The sequence below is a fragment of the Myripristis murdjan genome, chromosome 1 (assembly GCF_902150065.1).
Source record: "Myripristis murdjan chromosome 1, fMyrMur1.1, whole genome shotgun sequence".
Taxonomy (NCBI): Eukaryota; Metazoa; Chordata; class Actinopteri; order Holocentriformes; family Holocentridae; genus Myripristis; species Myripristis murdjan.
Window position 1 is genome coordinate 499963 of NC_043980.1, and position 18636 is coordinate 518598.

At 45.4% G+C, this 18636-nt stretch overlaps 1 protein-coding gene across 1 annotated transcript in view; it reads left to right on the forward strand.

Moving 5' to 3' along the window:
- The window catches only part of LOC115363323 (calpain-2 catalytic subunit-like), a 31749-nt gene that overhangs the window by 12165 nt on the left and 948 nt on the right, over positions 1 to 18636 (forward strand). Inside the window, exons 4-20 of the mRNA XM_030057455.1 lie at positions 515 to 648; positions 2827 to 2995; positions 3723 to 3806; positions 5124 to 5209; positions 5442 to 5507; positions 5597 to 5757; positions 6396 to 6565; positions 9174 to 9185; positions 10080 to 10291; positions 10387 to 10423; positions 10908 to 10973; positions 11931 to 11988; positions 12597 to 12661; positions 14559 to 14627; positions 15287 to 15365; positions 16919 to 17035; positions 17843 to 17901. Of these exons, the coding sequence (XP_029913315.1) occupies positions 515 to 648; positions 2827 to 2995; positions 3723 to 3806; positions 5124 to 5209; positions 5442 to 5507; positions 5597 to 5757; positions 6396 to 6565; positions 9174 to 9185; positions 10080 to 10291; positions 10387 to 10423; positions 10908 to 10973; positions 11931 to 11988; positions 12597 to 12661; positions 14559 to 14627; positions 15287 to 15365; positions 16919 to 17035; positions 17843 to 17901 (1644 nt within the window). The remainder of the gene's footprint in view (positions 1 to 514; positions 649 to 2826; positions 2996 to 3722; positions 3807 to 5123; positions 5210 to 5441; positions 5508 to 5596; positions 5758 to 6395; positions 6566 to 9173; positions 9186 to 10079; positions 10292 to 10386; positions 10424 to 10907; positions 10974 to 11930; positions 11989 to 12596; positions 12662 to 14558; positions 14628 to 15286; positions 15366 to 16918; positions 17036 to 17842; positions 17902 to 18636) is intronic.

Genomic DNA, 18636 nt, shown 5'->3' on the forward strand with positions numbered 1-18636 from the left:
GACAACAAACACAGCGACACACATTCACACTGGCAGCTGCCCAGAACAACCACTGGGAGCATCAGTTTCCAGAAACTCGCCATCATTAGTTTTTGATTTGTAGTGCCTGTTGCTTCCTGAGCATCTGTATTTTAGCACCGTTATTATCTCAGTCTGTTTGAACTGCAGATGAAAATTAGCGTCTTGCTAACTCTAGTTTCCCCCTCCCAAGAATAAATTGATAAATAAAATGAATTCATTTCATTTATTTATTTATTTATTTGGGTTATTTACTCATTTGTTTATTTGTTTGTTTGGCTAGATTAATTTTTTTTTTAAATGCAGGTATAACAGAGTGTCATCAGCGTAAACATGAAAAATAGGCCTTGCTAATCAGAAATTATGCTGATGGATGATCTGTGCAGGCAGCAGCAAATAAATGGAGAATGGCTTGGGGAAGTTCTTGCCACTCATTCTCATTCTACTCATTCTGTTGTTCACAAATCTGATTCATGTGTCTCCTGTCTGCTCTCAGTTCTGGCAGTTTGGAGAGTGGGTGGACGTGGTGATCGACGACCGCCTGCCGGTCAAAGACGGAGAGCTGATGTTCGTCCACTCGGCCGAGGGGAGGGAGTTCTGGAGCGCCCTGCTGGAGAAAGCCTACGCCAAGTAAGACCACGTCCACCGGCTCTGTCCTCCTGCTGCCCTCCTGCTGTCCTCCTGTTGTCCTCCTGGTTCTAAAGGCTTGTCCTGAGTCTCTTCATTAATCCTGGCTGTGTTTTGGGCGTAACATGCAGTGAACCAATCAGAGCAACAAACAGCAGGACTGACTTCAGAGCTGCTGTTTGTTGCTCAGTCACTTTCAGCTCATTTTAAGAGCAACACGCCTTTCTGTTTTCAAACCCCCTGCTGACTGAGTCCTTCAACAGCAGGGTGGTGCCTTCACTGTCTCAGCGCCTCACTGACATACACCACCACAGAGAGTGGCATTTCTGGTTCCCATCTTCCCAAACCTTTGTCCCTAAACCACTTCCACCCCGCCAGTCGCTCTGATGTGGTCGTCATTACAAATGGACGCTGCACAGCTGAGCTCGGTTCAAACCCACACAACTTTATTGCAAATTCCAGTGGGGACTCCAAATATGCCCTGCCAAATTCCAGGGAATTATGGATGTGACTCTGTCCTGCTGTATGGGAAAACATGTTTTTTTATCATGCTGAAGATACTTCAGGGGAAATTTAAGGGAATATCAGAGTCAAAGGGGAAAAATAGAGGTGAAAAGAAAGCATGCTGAAAATCTTTTTTAAGTCAGACTTTGAAGATACTTAATGAGAAGTTTAAGGGAAATTTGGAGTTGAAACTGTTAATTTAAACAGACTGAAATTCACCTTAAATATAATGTCATTTGTCTTCAAACATGAGGAAAAAAACAGAAGAAAGCGACGAGGGGTTGAATCTTGAAATGCTAGAACTTTTTAATGCTTTGACAACTGAGTAAATTCACTTTATTTGTTTCATGGGGGGGAAAGCACTGAGCAAATTAGTGCTGAGCAAATTAGTTAGAAATGACCCAAAAATTTGCAAGAAATTGGTAAAAAGTTCCAAGGAAAAGAGCCCAACAAATAAACAAATACATACATAAATAAATAACAGAAAATAAAACAGCGGAGACAGAATATGGGTGTGACTCTGTATGGAAACATACTGAAGATAATTAAGGGGAAATTTGAGGGAAAACCAGATTTTAATGGGGCAAATATTTTTGATGCTCAGTGTTTCTGCAGGGAAAGGTGACTGAGAGCCTTGCTCAGAGGCACCTCGGCAGCAGTTTGTTCCGAGCTGGTCCGGTCAGGGCTCCACCCCGAGGAACCAGGCCAGGCCAGGCGTTTCCTCCCATGACAGCATCACACGCTCTGCCCGTGTTTTGTTTCCATGGTAACACAGATGCAGATCATGTGTACATGCATGCAGCCTTTCCAGTGTGCCGGGCTTCACTGGATCCCTGTGTCGGCTGTTGACCAATCAAAGAGAAGAGTGGCTGCGCCGGCTTTGGCGTTGGAGGCAGACGAGCCAATCAGCTGTCTATGTATCATGACGACCCGCCTCCTTTTTGTTGTGATTGGTCAGTTCAGGGCAGAAAGTTGAGCTTTTCTCTTCGCGCTGCCTGAACAGCAGTCAGATGCTCTGTCATAAATCTGCTGCTGCACTGAGGCAGCTGGGCGTTTAGTGCCTTGCTCAAGAGCATCTCTATATTCATGCACCTTTTATATCAAATTAATCTCAACTTTTATCTGTCACGTGTACACCGGCTGTATAGTGAAATGCAAAGTAGCAAGCAACACAAACTGTGACAGAAACCACCATAAAAACATTGTAACTACTAAAAAAAAAGAATGTCAAAAAATCGTCTATCTATCTATCTATCTATCTATCTATGAACAGCAGGTAAGAAAAATCACCTATGAAAAGCAGAATAACAATTCAAGAATTTAAAGTTCAACAAATTGAAACAAACTGCAACAAGAGCAAGTCAAAAAAAAAGCTCAAGAGGTAAAAAATGGAGCAGAAATAAAATATAGGACAAAAACAGAACGATGCAAAACAATCAAACTGAATTAAAAACCGATCACAGAATGCAGGTTGTTATCCCCGTCATTAGAGCAGATCCTGGCAGGTGCACAGAGGCTAAACCCTCCGCCCAGGTTCAGTTCCAGCATGGAGAGCAATCCAGATGCTCTTATATTTGGGTTGTTACTCGGAGGTTTGACTCCTGGGGATTCAAACCATCAACCCTCAGGTGTCGATCCGGCCAGTCTGAGTGGTTCTCCGCTGCCTCCTGTCTGCAGGGTGAACGGCTGCTATGAGGCGCTGTCCGGAGGCTCCACCACCGAGGGCTTCGAGGATTTCACCGGCGGCATCGCCGAGAGCTTTGACCTGCGACGCCCGCCGTCCAACATGTTCCAGATCATCAGCAAGGCGCTGGAGGCCGGGGCGCTGCTGGGCTGCTCCATCGACGTGAGTCATGTGTCACATTCAGTTTCGGCAATATTAGGCCACAAAAGTCATTAAATAGTCATAACAGAGGTCTTAACATCAGCATAAACAGTTTATTTAATTAATTCGTTTTTGTTTTTGTTTTTATTTTGTTTTTTGTCAAAATGATTCCAGTTCTGCGTGAGATCGTCATCTGTGCTGCTGTAATGCTCTCAGCACATTTTACATGTCAACCAACCTTTTAGCCAGCCATGCAGGGGAACTGAAGATTTCACAACATCCAATCAAAATAATTATATTTATATATAAAATATATATTTTTATAGGAACTGCAGATGAAAATTTGTGTTAAAATGAATTAATTTTAAACAATATTTATTTATTTATTTGATTGTATTGACTCATTTGTTTGGTAGATTCATATTTTTATATGCAGGTATAACAGAGTGTCATCAGCATAAAGGCACAAAATAGTTAATCAGAAATAATGTTGATGGATGATCTGTGCAGGTAGCAGCATATGAATGGAGAGCGGCTTGGGGAAGTTCTTGACTCTCATTACAGAACCCAGAGTTGTGCTCATGGCTGTAGCTAGTGTATACTTAAGCTAGCTAGTCAGCTCTTTGGGATTAGGACCACACAAAAATATAAAAAGTGTGTTCTGAGATTAATTTCACAATTTTGAGATTGATCCGATCAGTCATCAATAGACTCAGCTGATCCTGTGTCTGTGTTTCTGTTGGTGCAGATCACCAGCGCTGCCGACTCGGAGGCCGTCACCCGTCAGAAACTGGTGAAAGGCCACGCCTACTCGTTGACCGGCGCCGTAGAGGTAACCCCACTTTCTGTCCACTGTGGTAACCATGGAAACAGCAGCTGTAGAAACAGGACTGATGGATCAGAGATGCTCGCTACAGGAGTTTGGGTTGTTCCTTCGCTAGTGACCCCGACGTCAAACATTTAGTCAGTGTTTCTGTCCCCTGTCAGGATTGGTTAGATGTTTGTTCCTTCCACCAATCAGGTGAAAGCTCTGGGCAGGGTCATGTGTGCGTCTGTCGGCAGGATGACTCACAAGGTTCTGGAGAGATTTGCTCAAAACGTGGTGAGAAGGTCGGTCACGAGCCAATCAGCTTCAAGGGGGCGGGGCAGTATGTGTGTGTTGGGGGGTAGGGGAGGGTAGTGGCTTAACATAGACTGGGCTATAACTTCCAGCTGAGGTCATGTTGCTGAATTATTATTCTGTCAGTCCATTCCATCCACTTCCGGCCTCTTATCCAGGACTGGGTCATGGTAGCAGAAGGCTGAGGAGGGCATTTTCCTCTGGCCATGCCCACCAGCCCGTCCCGGGGTCCCGTGGTGTTCCCAGGCCCAGGGATATGTAGTACTCCCTCCACAGGGAGGCGTCCTACAACAGCTCAGGAGAACTGTTTGGTCTGAGAGGAACTGCATACCTTCAAGATTTCTTTTATTTGTGTGTTCCACCAGTCATCATATACTACCGTCAAGGTTCCTCTTGTGCTTGGAGAGCAGCCACCCTGAAACAGGAGCTAAAAAAGTTCCTCAAAATGCATTATAGATGTTCGTCATGTCTACTCAGTACTTTGTTTTTAGTTCTAGACACGAAAAGGTTTTCTTTACCTTGCTGACTAGTTTAGTTAGACTAACTTTTGAGCTCTCTCATAATATATTTTGCATTCTATTGCAATAAATTTTGCTCTACCTACCAAACCTTTTCTGTTTGCATCCCATTCCCTCTGAGCTGTTTCTGCTCAGCTGCTGCCAGCGCAGAGGTCTCCTGGTCTGAGAATGCATTTAACTTTCCTTTCACTCATCACTTAAACGTGCCTATTTAGCAGAATAGTGCAATTCAACAAGTTGATCCATACCGGGACGCCGTACCTTTACAGCTGAGTGGGAACAGACTCATGGCTCAGAGGGAATGGATGGAGAAAGGAGCTCCCAGGGTCATGGGGTCACACGCTCCCCTCCGCCGCCATGAGGAGGCGATGTCCACTGGGCGTGGTTAATTATTAGATGTAGAGCAGCAGAGTGACATGTGATGTCACGTGTGCTGATGTGATGATGCTGATGTCACTGCGGGCTCTCCAGCTGGTTGTGGATCAGTTTTTTGTCTCTCTGGTGATTCCAGGTGAACTACCGAGGCCGCAAGGAGAAGCTGGTGAGGATGAGGAACCCCTGGGGTCAGGTGGAGTGGACCGGGGCCTGGAGCGATGGGTAAGAGCCTGAACCAACACTGCTAACACCAGCACCATACCATCGTCATGTGTATTCACACTGACATACTGAATAACATGCAGTCACTGGTGAGAGGAGATGTTTTTTCTCTTTCGGCATCACATTATGTCCTGCTGGAAAACATCACATCTCAAGGAACACCAAGCATGCTGGCCTCTGATTGGTTGTGTTTTTTCTCTTTGTATTGGACATTACCATAATCTGCCTCCAGGTCATCAGAGTGGAACTACGTGGAAGGAGACGCGCCGCACGCCAACGCAGAGGACGGAGAGTTCTGGTAGGTCCGGTCTCTTTAACGTGCACAGCAGTGTTGGACCACATGGGCTCCAGAGTGAGAGGTCTTCACCGTCCGTCCTATCTGTGCAGGATGTCCTTCAGGGACTTCCTGAACCACTACTCGCGCATCGAGGTGTGCACGCTGACGCCCGACGCCATCGGCGACGACTCCGTCAAACACTGGAGCGTCAGCAAGTTCGACGGCAGCTGGAGGCGGGGCTCCACGGCCGGGGGCTGCCGCAACAACCCCTGTGAGTACTACTGCAGTACTACTGCAGTACTACTACTAATACTACTGCAATACTACTAATACTACTGCTGCCTTACCTCTGGCAGCTGCCACAACCACCCCTTTCAGTACCACTGCAAATACTGCTGCAGTATTAACTATTAATATAAATACTACTGCAATATTAAATACCACTACAAATACTACTGCAATACTACAAATACTACTGCAATACTACTAGAACTACTGCTGCTTTGAGATTCAGACTTCAGAGACAGCAGAGCGGTGATTCACACGATGACATGAACTACCAGGTGCACAGCAGGTGTGTGTGTGTGTGTGTGTGTACCAGGTGCACAGCAGGTGTGTGTATGTACCACGGGTGTAGCAGTGTGTGTATGTACCAGGTGTGCAGCAGGTGTGTGTATGTACCAGGTGTGCAGCAGGTGTGTGTATGTACCAGGTGTGCAGCAGGTGTGTGTATGTACCACGGTGTAGCAGTGTGTGTATGTACCAGGTGTGCAGCAGGTGTGTGTATGTACCACGGGTGTAGCAGTGTGTGTATGTACCAGGTGTGCAGCAGGTGTGTGTATGTACCACGGGTGTAGCAGTGTGTGTATGTACCAGGTGTGCAGCAGGTGTGTGTGTATCCCCCTGCAGACACCTTCTGGATGAACCCTCAGTTCGTCATCCGGCTGGAGGAGGAGGACGACGACCCGGACGACGGCGAGGTGGGCTGCAGCTTCGTGCTCGGGCTGATCCAGAAGAACCGCAGGAAGCTGCGCAAGGCGGGAGAGGACATGCACACCATCGGCTTCGCCATCTACGAGGTGAGGAGGCAACTCTAGGGACTTCAGCTTCAGGTGTGTGTGTGTGTGTGTGTGTGTGTGTGTGTGTGTGTGTGTGTGTGTTGTTGGTTATGGAAGCAGAATGTGTGAATAAATGGGCCAAGCCATGTGAAACCCAGACAGACGGGAAGCAAAAACTTTTCTCTCCAAAACGCAGAAATTTAAACGTTGAGGAAAAGGCATTTAGATCTTAGAAGAAAGTAGATTAATTAAAACATTTTTAATGAAATATAAAATTTAATGATGAGAATACAAACAGGGCTCAGTGATGTGTGAGGTAAGAGAATATCTTTGGCTGTTTGACTTTTGGAAATACATGGTGAGCAGGATAAAAGAAAACACAATGAGACATTATATATTACAGTGGTGGAAAAAAGTTTTCAGACACCCCATGCATTTGTGAAATATTGCATTAAGAATCACTCTTAGGTAGGGCTGGGCGATAAAATGATGACGAAACGTCATCGTGATAAAAAGTGAGTCGATAACGATGATAAACTATGGTCATTTTTACTCGATATGCTGTGTCATACAGCAGAAGGGTGACAGACGCCTGTCAGTCAGCGACACGGGTGATACGCGTCACAGTGCACACCCATTTTTCACTGCAAGGTTAATTGGTGCGGAGGTGAGTGTGTCGAGGTGAGGAGGGCAAAAGAGCGTGCTGTGGACGGAATGAAAAGAGGGGAAAATGAGTGAAAGTGAGCAGCAAAGCGGTGATGAAGGAGAACTCGTGTTATCATCAAAAACGGAAGAAATTGAGGATAAAAAAGGACACACAACGTCAATAATTTGGACGTGGTTTGGCTACTTGAAAAGTGACGACGCACAGACAAAGCCGGCCTGCAAAATATGTCGTCGGCTGGTGCCAACCAGGACTGGGAACACCACAAACCTTTTTCATCATTTGAAATAGTGGCATCCCAGCGACTACACCGAGAGCATGAGAATCCGGGCAAAACCCGCAGTAAGTCCAAGTGTTGCTCAACGCCCTCGCACTTCTGCTTCAGTGGGCAGTGTTAGTGGGGCACCGAGATTTCTACCTCCAACATTTTGAGATTTAAAACCAGTCCACTGTACAAAATTATTTTAATTCACTTTTATTTTATTTTACAGTTGAGTATTTAAATGTCTCAGGGCCTTATTTGTGACCCGTTTGTTTACTTTTTTGTTTTGGGTTTTTTGTTTGCATGTTTACAGTGTTGTTCTTTACACTATACTATATAATTTTATGTTAATAAACTATATCCTAAGTTCAATTAGTACATCTTTTGGTTTCTTCAGGTGACAGACATTATCAGGATACTTTTCAAACTGGCATCATTATTGAATTATATATCGCGATAAATATCGATATCGATCAATATGGGGAAAATTATCGTGATAATATTTTTTGCCATATCGCCCAGCCCTACTCTTAGGTCTTCAAGTGTAATTTCTTTTAGTCCAGTCACAGCCAAAATACTAAACAAATCCTAAAAAAGCCATTAAAAACTTCAAATTGATTGGTTCCATAAAAATACATAAGACATTTTGAGTATTGGGTCATTTTGGTACCAGTGATGAAGGTGCTTCTTTTTATTAAAAGACACAGTTTTTGTTGCCAAGCTTGGTGTCTATATAAAGCAGCACATCTGAAAGGTCTTCAGACACAAAAATGGCTAAAACAAGGAACCTAACGCAGGAAACACGCCTGAAGATAAAGATTACACCGTCAACTATTCAGTTTGACTAGTTTTTCTTGTAAACAATAAACAAAAAAATATTTGTATTTGTTTGTATCTGTCTAATGCAGCCACACCTTTTGAAACACAAAAAAGATTTTCACACAAATATTTCATGATCATATTTGAGATTGTGTAAAATTTTAAGGGTGTCCGAAAACTTGTGTTTACATGTTCTGACGTGGAGGGATGACTTTTCAAAACTTTGTGAAAACTTTATGGACACGTTTAGGATCCCTCCTGTCAGTGTGGACCGAGCGGGCCGAGCTCCTGCTTTTGTTTTTTCATTTCCCTCCTCCTCTTTTTCACATGCAGTCCAGTCCAACCCACCAATCACAGCGAGAACAAAAGGCCTCACGGTCGTTTCACGCGTTGTTTTTTCCTATCGGCCCCAAACGCCTCCCAGACTGTTGTCTGTCAGCTGAGAGGGACACTGAGGCGATTCAGAGGCTTTTCCTCTGTTTCCTGTCCCGGGAGCCCGGAGGAGGAAACGCAGACGAGAACACAGAACTGATCTGAGGCAGGCAGAGGCCAAGAGAAAAGGATTTTCATTTTTTTCTGTTTGCAAACAATCACACACACACACGAAACAGAGGGACTCGCCACACGGGAGGAAATAAAGACTGAAAGAAAGACTTCACCAAAACAGGCAGACAGGCAGACAGACAGACAAACAGGCAGGCAGACAGTCAGACAGACAGACACCAGTGTTGATGTTGGTGTCACCAGTCCAGTCAGCGTGTGTGTGTGTGTGTGTGTGTGTGTGTGTGTGTGTTTGTGTGTGTGTGTGTGTGTGTGTGTGTGTGTGTCAGAGCTTCTCCCCACAGCGTGAGTAAAACTTAATCTGTCTTCTGTTTTTTCTTCAGGTTCCACCACAGGTGAGCGCTGGAGCCGTGACATCATCAGCAGGTCAAAGGTCAAAGGTCACACAAGCTGCAGAAATGACCCAAACAGCACAGGAGGGACGATTTGATTCCAGGAGTTAAATTTTGAGCGTCTGAATAAAGTTAACGTCAGAATCCTGCGACTTTAAAGGAATATTCCCCCCACAGCTTCTCTTTTAAGACTCTAATCCTTAGAATTACTCTAAAACAAGAAATAATCTAAATGGGATTATGCACTGATATTAATTTAATGTATTTATTTATGTCCTTCCACATTAAAATGTAATGTTTCCGTACAGTGAGAACATTTTCAGGGCGCTCACGAGCCGTTTCACAATTTTGTCTTAAAAACATCAGTGAAGCCCAGAGTCAGAGGGAGGCGGAGCCTAAACTGCAAATTAAAGGAGCAGTTCACTGTTTTTGAACCTTTTTCCAGATTATTTCCTCTCTCAAAATGCATTAATCACTTTATATTTCTCATTGATTGTTCCATATATGACATATTGTGTTGAGGTCTGGGGAAACACATATAAAACATATACTAATCCAATATTTTATTACAAAAGAAAGCCATAAAAAGCCAAAAAAAACCTTTCCGTGAGCCAACCAACCCACTAATTATCTGCTTAGAAACTCTGAAATTCAAGGACCTAGTTGATTACATTACATTACAAACCATGTACAAAGCCAAAAACAAACTTCTACCTCCACATGTCCAGATACAACCTGAGAGGAACCTGATTATTTGAAAAACCGAAGACTCGAACCAATGCAAAAAATCACTGTATCTGTCATCTGGAACATCTGGAACAACTAACAGAGAAATCACTCCAGAATAAGCTGCTGCGTGGCGGCTCGCTGTAACCTGATTGGCTGTTTCCCCGGCAGTTCCAGGGCCAGAGGGAGGTTCACCTGGACAAGAACTACTTCCTGACGCACGCGCAGACGGCGAGGTCCGAGACCTTCATCAACCTGCGGGAGGTGAGCTCGCGCTTCAAGCTGCCGCCCGGAGAGTACCTGGTGGTGCCGTCCACCTTCGAGCCGCACCTCAACGGAGACTTCTGCATCCGCGTCTTCTCCGAGAAGCAGAACGAGACCCAGTGAGTGTGTGAGTGTGTGTGTGTGTGTGTGTGTCTCTGTGTGTGTGTGTGTGTGTGTGTGTGTGTGTTAATGATGCTGTTGTCTGTCCCGTCAGGCCCTGTGACGACCCCGTCAGCGCTGAACTGGATGATGTAAGTAAGAATAACAATAACCCGAAAGTGCGAAAAAACCCACTGGCGAAAATTTGGCCTTTAACTCTTCACACCAATCAGCGATGTGAATGTGTGTGCTGTGAAATATGAATCCCACAGCGAGCAGGAGAGCGTTCTGACAGGAAGAAAACATGGAGTCAGCGCCTCTCCTGCAGGCACTGACCTCATGTTGTTGTTGTGAATCGAGGCTGCTGATTGGCTGCTGCAGTTTGTTCGCCTAGAAAAATTGAGCTTGTTGCGAAAAACAAATCTCTCGCATTTCGACTTTTCGTATTTCGCGTTCTATGTGCAAGTACTGATTGCATGTTATGAGTTTGAAAAAATATGAAGTATTCACTGGTGTGTAAGAACCTTAAACCTAGAAAACTAACAAAACAACAAACCAAGTCAAGACAAACACACATCGCTGTCTGAGTGCTTTGCTGCGTGCTGATTGGACGGCTGCTGTCCTCTTCCCGTCCAGGAGGTGGTGTCTGACACGGAGGTGGACGCAGGATTCAGAGGCCTGTTCACCAAACTGGCTGGAGATGTGAGCTGTCCCCACACACACACACACACACACACACACACACACACACACACACACAGCAGACTGCAAAATAACCCTTTGAACCCCAGGAGCTTGTGAGCAGTTTGGCTTTTATTTTGAAAGGTTTCATGTCACTCTGAGAAAAATTAACTTTATTTATTTATTTATTTTTTTCATTTTTATAGAACGTTTTTTTGGTGATTTCTTTTCTTTTTTTTTTTTGGATTTACTGGTAATTTATATATATTTTTTTCAAATTTTCTCATAATTTAATACTGAGTTATTTTTATTTATTTTTTGTAGCTGGTTTTGTCATCTTGTATTTTTTTCTGTGATTCTGTCATTTTCATGTAATTTTTTAAAAAACTTTTTTATGCTACTTTTCAGGTCAAGTTATTAAGTTTCTATTTTTCATTGATTTGAAAGGAATCAAGTGATTTTTTCAGGTTTCAAAGGGTTAAGTATGGAATTTTACAGCTAAGAAAAAAAAGGTTTTACCCACATATGGAAGTATTAGGTGATTCACCATAAACCTGTTGTTTTCCACATTGTCTGCTGAGCCCATATGATCATAACCCTCCATGCAGTATGAAACCCTGTGAGCTAATCAGCCACAGACAGCAGCCTGTGTTTAGCGCTGTGTGATGATATATTAGCAACAATAGAGGAACACCTGTAATATCTGTAATACAGTATAATGACTCAAATGTAGTCAAAATTTAGTAGTAATAAAATATGATTAAGTACCTTTTATTTGTCAGATATATAACTCAAAATGTAATAAACTACAGGCCTCTCCATGTGGTCATTTCATATAAACTCGTTATTCATGTAACCTACAGGAGATGTGCTTATCTGTGATTATACGATATGGTGTATTGTTATCAGGATGTGATTTTTCGGTCATGATGCGCAGCCCCGTCTCTGACGTCGTGTTGTTGTTGTGCTGTGTGTCAGGACATGGAGATCTCGGCTGTGGAGCTCAGGACCATCCTGAACAAGATCGTGGCCAAACGTGAGTCCCTCACACCTCACAGCGCTAGAGTTCTCATCGGGCCTGAAAATGAAGACCCTACCCTACCCGGGCCATACTGGGCCAGCCCGAGGCCCCATCCTACCCTACTGATTAGCCGAACTTTAGGCCCGACAGCCCGATAAAACCCGAAAAAAAAAGAAAGGAGAGGAAAAAAAAAAAAGATCGCCAAATTCACCATTATCTAGCAGCGCCGGTGACTCAAATTCTAGTAGCAGTGAGAGGAGAGACATAATAGTTGGCGAAAGGCAGCTTCACTACAGAACCAGAACCCAAAGTCCTACCCTACCCGACCAGTTCACATACATTTTAGGCCTGACCGTACTGAAAATGTCGGGTAGGGTCGGGTTCGGGCAGAATTTGAGAACTCTACACAGCGAGTCCTGCTCGCCTTCACATTTTTATTTATCTGCACAGTAGAACAAAAGAGCAGGTGAGACCCCCAGCAAGGAATCTCACCTCCAACAACAGAAGCAGCAGGAACAAACATCAAACAACAACAGCGTTAATAATTCTTATAATAATGACGATAACAACAACAACAACAACAACAACAACAAACTGAAGCTGCGTCTGTCCTCTGTCCTCAGGAACCGACATCAAGACTGACGGCTTCAGCCCGGAGACCTGCAGGACGATGGTCAACCTGATGGACGCATCCTTTAGCAGCACAAACCCTAACCCTAACCCTAACCCTGACCCCTGACCCCTGACACCTAACCCCGACCCTGACCCCTGACCCTAACCCCGACCCTGACCCTGACCCCTGACCCCCTACCCTGACCCTGACTCACCACCCCCCCGGTGCAACACTTCTAGTTGCAGCCCCCCACCCACCTTATAGTCTCTGGCTTGGAGAACAGCGACCGATGGACCTGCGGGCAGAGGAAGAGAGCGGAGAGGATTTGGATCCACAGACTTGGGACCACCATACCATATTGGGAAATTCCCAGTTGGGATCAATAAAGTAAATCTATCTATACCAGGGGGTCTTAATGACGAATGACGGCAAACTGGGCCTATCGGCTCCTGGTGTGGTCGTCCCAAGCCTGACCCACAGTTTGGCTGCACGGGTCCCTTCACCCTACTGATACCCCTTAGCCCCACAGTTCATCCACTCCACAGGGGAGTAATGGTTAGAGTCCCTGCCTTTCACACAGAGGACCCAGGTTTAACTCCAGGCCTGCATTTTAAATATTTAATCATTTTAATTTAGGTGGACTTTGGAACACCAGATCGAGATGATAGTTTTTACTCTATTTATTCTACTCATGTCGCAAGTGTGGATATGCACCTTATTTATATTTTTATACATCATATTTTATATTGATAATCTGTACATTTTACATTTTTATATGCATGATTTTATGTTTTCTAGCACTTTTGATCCGGCACTTTTTCTAGCACTTACCCTACCCACCCCTCTGGTTTCTAGATTCACCCCATGATTTGGTCTTTTGTTCACTTATTTATTTATTTATTTTGATTGAGAATAAGAGTGCCCTCTCCTCCAGGGACTGGTGTGGCCAAGGCTCACTTCCAAATCACCTTTGGATTTGGGATCGACCCCATTAGCCCCTTAATAAAATGTTAGTAATTAAGCTCCAGTGGGCCCCTCTTCTCTCTGCCCTGGTGCTCTGCTTGGGGATTGAACCCTGGTTCCCCGCAGGAGGGACCACAGCCTTCTCCACTACACCATCTTACAGATCAGCAGGCCAGTGCTTCCTTAATTTAACCCAAACCCTTAAACCCAACCCTAACCCAAACCTTACCCTGACCCTGACCCAAACCCTGCCCCTGACCCTGCCCCTGACCCTGCACTCACCTGAGGCTCCGGCTGAGTTTATTTCACCTGCGATATGCCCGATGCTGCGAAATGATCAGCCAATCACCAGTCAACAAGAAAACAAACAAACAAAAAAATTACATTAAATCATTTGGAATTACATTCAAAGATTTATTACCCAAATTCTTAGAGCATTTTATTGATGTATTAATTTTATTTAGTTATTCATACAATTCTGTTACTGGTTTCATGTATTTTTATATTTCCAAATTAGTCAGCTGTTTGAACATCATGATGTGTCACCAGAAATGAAAATTCAACCTTTTAGAGCCTTAAAGTTTTCTTTCAATCAGCCAATCAGCAGCAAGCGGCTCATTAGCAATGACTGTGTAGAACTTAGAAGAACAGGAGCAGGATTTACACACCTGAAGGCATGACGTGGTGGTGGCTTCATGTTCTCCATGTTCTCCATGTTCTCCATGTTCTCCTGCCTCTGAGCCACCTGCAGCCTCTTGGCCTCCATGGCACATGGAGGCCAAGAGGCTGCAGGTGACTTCACCAATCAGCTCACCTTGCATCAGACAGGAGGAGCTGATCAGTGAAGTCACCTGGTGGAGGTCTTGGTTGGAATGAAAACCTGCAGCCTCTTGGTCTCCATGGCACATGATTGGACACCCTTGCTCTGAGAGTTTTGATTTACTCTAATGCCGGCTTTTGATTGGTCGGTGATGCGTTCAGGTGTAATTGAACCTTAACTGCACAGCAGGACAGCGGCAACGGGAAGCTGGGACTCGGGGAGTTCGCCACGCTGTGGAAGAAGGTGCAGAAGTACCTGGTAAGAGCAGCTGCAGGACGAACTGAGCTTCCTCAGGTGGAGCACCAACCCACTTTAAAGAAAACTCAACTTCTGCCTGACTGTGTTCCTGTTGCCACGAACAGCGAGTCACACAGTGTTCTCCTTCTCCCTCTGGAACCAAACATGGTTCCTCGGAGTGCTGTCAGAAAGGAGAAAGAACCTTTCAGGCCGTGGTTCCTTAAAGAACCGTTAAAAACAAACATATAAAAACAAAGACGAGGAGCAAAGCTGCATGGAAACTGCAGTTACTTCACATTTTCTGAAGGAACAATGAAGGTGCCCCGTGGAACCAAAAATAATTCTTCATAGTGTTTTACAGGAGAACCACTTCTGACTCCCAGACCACGGTTCTTTGATGAACCATTTCTTTTGATGCTGCAAAGAACAGCCAAAGAAGTTCTTTCAGGAAACCAAAGTGGCTCTTCCAAAAACTTAAACCAAAAATAAATTCTCTAAAGAACCCTTTTAAAACAGTTCCTGGTGGAGCCAGTTCAAACCACATAATTAAGTGGTTCTGTAGTTGTTAGAACCACACCATCATTTTTCTGTCTCTGTTGATAATACTGACCTGTGTGTGTGTGTGTGTGTGTGTGTGTGTGTGTGTGTGTGTGTGTGTGTGTGTGTTCTTGTGTCTGCAGTCGATATACAAGAAGAACGACACAGACAACTCGGGGACGATGAGCACACCAGAGATGCGAGTTGCGCTGAAGGACGCAGGTCAGTTTCACAGCCGTGTGCCTTCACATCCCTTGACCTCTGACCCCCTGAGGCTCTGACCTCTGACCCCTGAGGCTCTGACCCCTGAGGCTCTGACCTCTGACCCCTGAGGCTCTGACCTCTGACCTGATCCTTTGTGGATTAGGTGAGGATGTTTATTAAAAAACATAAGAAAAAGAGAAAAAAGAAAAAAGAAAAGAAAAGAAAAGAACGTGTAAGAGGACAACAGTGAGAAAAAGTCTGAGGAGAGTTTAATTTTAATTTCATAAGTTTTTTAAAGTTGTTTTTTAAGACAAGAATCTGGACTTTTCAAGAAAGAAACAAACAAAGAAAGAAAACTGCATCCTTAGAGGTCAAAGTAGAGAATTTTAAAACATTTTTGAAATTTGTTCAGGGCGTTAAATAAAACCTGTCAAAATAAAAGCTTGCCCATGGGATTGTGGGTTTCAGAGACTTAAATGCTCATGGAAAAAAAAAAAAAAACTCTCAGGCAGCTTGACTTCCTGTCTGGCCGGCGGCTCGGGGTCCAGGACATGAGGAGGTCTGGACTGGACTGCTGGGTTTCAGACCTGGACCTCCTCGCCACTCGCTCAGAGGGAAACGAGTCAGAAAAACCTCAGAGCCGCCAAGCTCATCAGGAATGAGGAAGGGAGCGTTTGTTTTCTCTCTGCCGCGAGCTCGCAGCAGCCCCCGGCCTGGACACAACTTTATTTTAAATTCTAGAGGAGCCCAGACATGAGCTGCAGGGACACGTGTCTCCATGCAGGTCTTTTCTGTTTGATGTGATTCTGCAGCCGTAAAACAGCAGCAGGTTTGACTCTCTCCCTCAGTGTTGGAGTGATGGAGCTTCAGCAGAGACATGGCCGGCTGCCTGCACACTGTTTAGTGTTTACTGTCAGCCTAACTGGATTAAATTTAATCCCAAAGAGGGTGATGTCATCAAACCATGGCACACGATGGGGTCTAGCGATCTAACGCATCCTAAAGTTAGACTTTGGGTTATTTATGATTTAGGGAAGTTGTGATGCTTCTGTAACACTCTGCTCTTTTAAGTCAGGAGCTCATCTCTGATTATGTTCATGAATCAACTCTAGTTACCATGGTTACCAAACAGTTAAGCTGGGATCTGCAGGTTAGCAGGTCACCTGGCCCAGGACCTTGTTTACTGCCTGACCTGGTTTTAGTGTGCTGTGGAGTTTGTGGGTTGGGTTCAGGTGTTTCCTGTGTGGTGGGTGGAGAGTCACCTGACCCGCTGTCTGGGACCCCGAGAGGACCGTCCCGCCATCTGGGCGTCAGGGAACAAATAAACAAATAAACAAATAAACAAATAAACAAACAGACAAACAGACAAACAGACCAGAGTGTGTAGCAGTCTGCAAAGTCAGGGCAGCCAGACCTCAAACAAATGATCAAGTCTTTATTATGAAGAGTTTGTTATGACCTGCTGAGGAATCAAGCCCTGTTAGTGTCAGTGATGCAGATGCAGTGTGTGTTGTGTGTCAGTAACAGTGTGTGTGTGTGTGTGTGTGTGTGTGCGTGTGTGTGTTCTGCAGGTTTCACTCTCAACAACACCATCTACCAGATGCTGGTGGCTCGGTATTCTGATCCTGACATGACCATCGACTTCGACAACTTTGTGGGCTGCCTGATGAGAATGGAGATGATGTTCAGTGAGTCACACACACACACACGCACACACACACACACACACACACACACACACACACACATACACACACACACACACACACACACACACACACACATACAAGCTCCATCAGCACATTATTGGTACAAGTCACTGATCTGCAGAAGGACTCTGGCAAGAGTTTTGTCTGTTTCAAATCATGTCATTAATAAAGCATGATGATGATGATGACGACGATGATGATGATGATGATGATGATGATAAGGATAATGTTGATAATAATGATAATAATAATAATACAGAACTGTGTATTTCAGTGACAGACGCTGTGATTATGAGAGGAGTAATGGCTCTGAGTGAGGTTGTGGTGTGTGTGTGTGTGTGTGTGTGTGTGTGTGTGTGTGTGTGTGTGTGTGCTGTCACTTCCTGTTCCTGTTTCTGTCTAACTGTAAACATCGTGGAGTTCTTTACAGGCTTTTTGTGCCACAAAAAAAAAAGACATCCTGCTTTGTGGCGGCCCATGCCGTTGCCATGGTAACTGTAAACAGTCATGACACACAGGCACAAAGTCGAGCGGCAGAGAGTGTTTTAAAGATGTGTGTTAACCTTCTTCAGCGGTAGTAGTTCTGCTGCAGCCTTGTTTCTGGCCTGAACAGAAACAAGGTCTGAAAGCCTGATTGGCTGAGAGTGTGCTGCAGAACTTCCTGTTGTGAAGTGATGGAGTGCAGAGTCTCCCTTTGTAACCACAGCGTCTCCGGTGGCACTCAGCCTGTCAGCTCTGAGGAATGTGTCACATAAACTCTGACGTGTGATCCATCTTCCTCCTCAGGGATCTTTAAGAAGACCGACGTCGATGACAGTGGATCCATAGAGCTGAACTTCGAGCAGGTCAGTCCTACCCTCATCCCCACCCCACCCTGATACCCACCCCGATACCAACCCCGACACCCACTCTGACATCCGCCCTGATACCCGCCCTGATACCCAACCTCATACCCACCCCAACACCCACCCTGATACCCAACCTCATACCCACCCTGACACCCAACCTCATACCCACCCTGACACCCAACCTCATACCCACCCGGACACCCACCCCGACACCCACCCTGATACCCACCCCAACACCCACCCTGATACCAACCCCGACACCCACCCTGACACCCACCCTGATACCCGCCCTGACACCCAACCTCATACCCACCCTGACACCCACCCTGATAACCAACCTCATACCCACCCTGATACCCACCCCGATACCCACCCGGACACCCACCCCGACACCCACCCTGATACCCACCCTGATACCCACCTCATACCCACCCTGACACCCGCCCTGATACCCAACCTCATACCCACCCTGACACCCACCTCATACCCACCCTGATACCCACCCCGACACCCCACCCTGGCACCCACCGACACCTACCCTGATACCCAACCTCATACCCACCCTGACACCCAACCTCATACCCACCCCGATACTCACCCCGACACCCACCCTGATACCCACCCAACACCCACCCTGATACCCAACCTCATACCCACCCTGACACCCGCCCTGATACCCAACCTCATACCCACCCTGACACTCGCCCTGATACCCAACCTCATACCCACCCT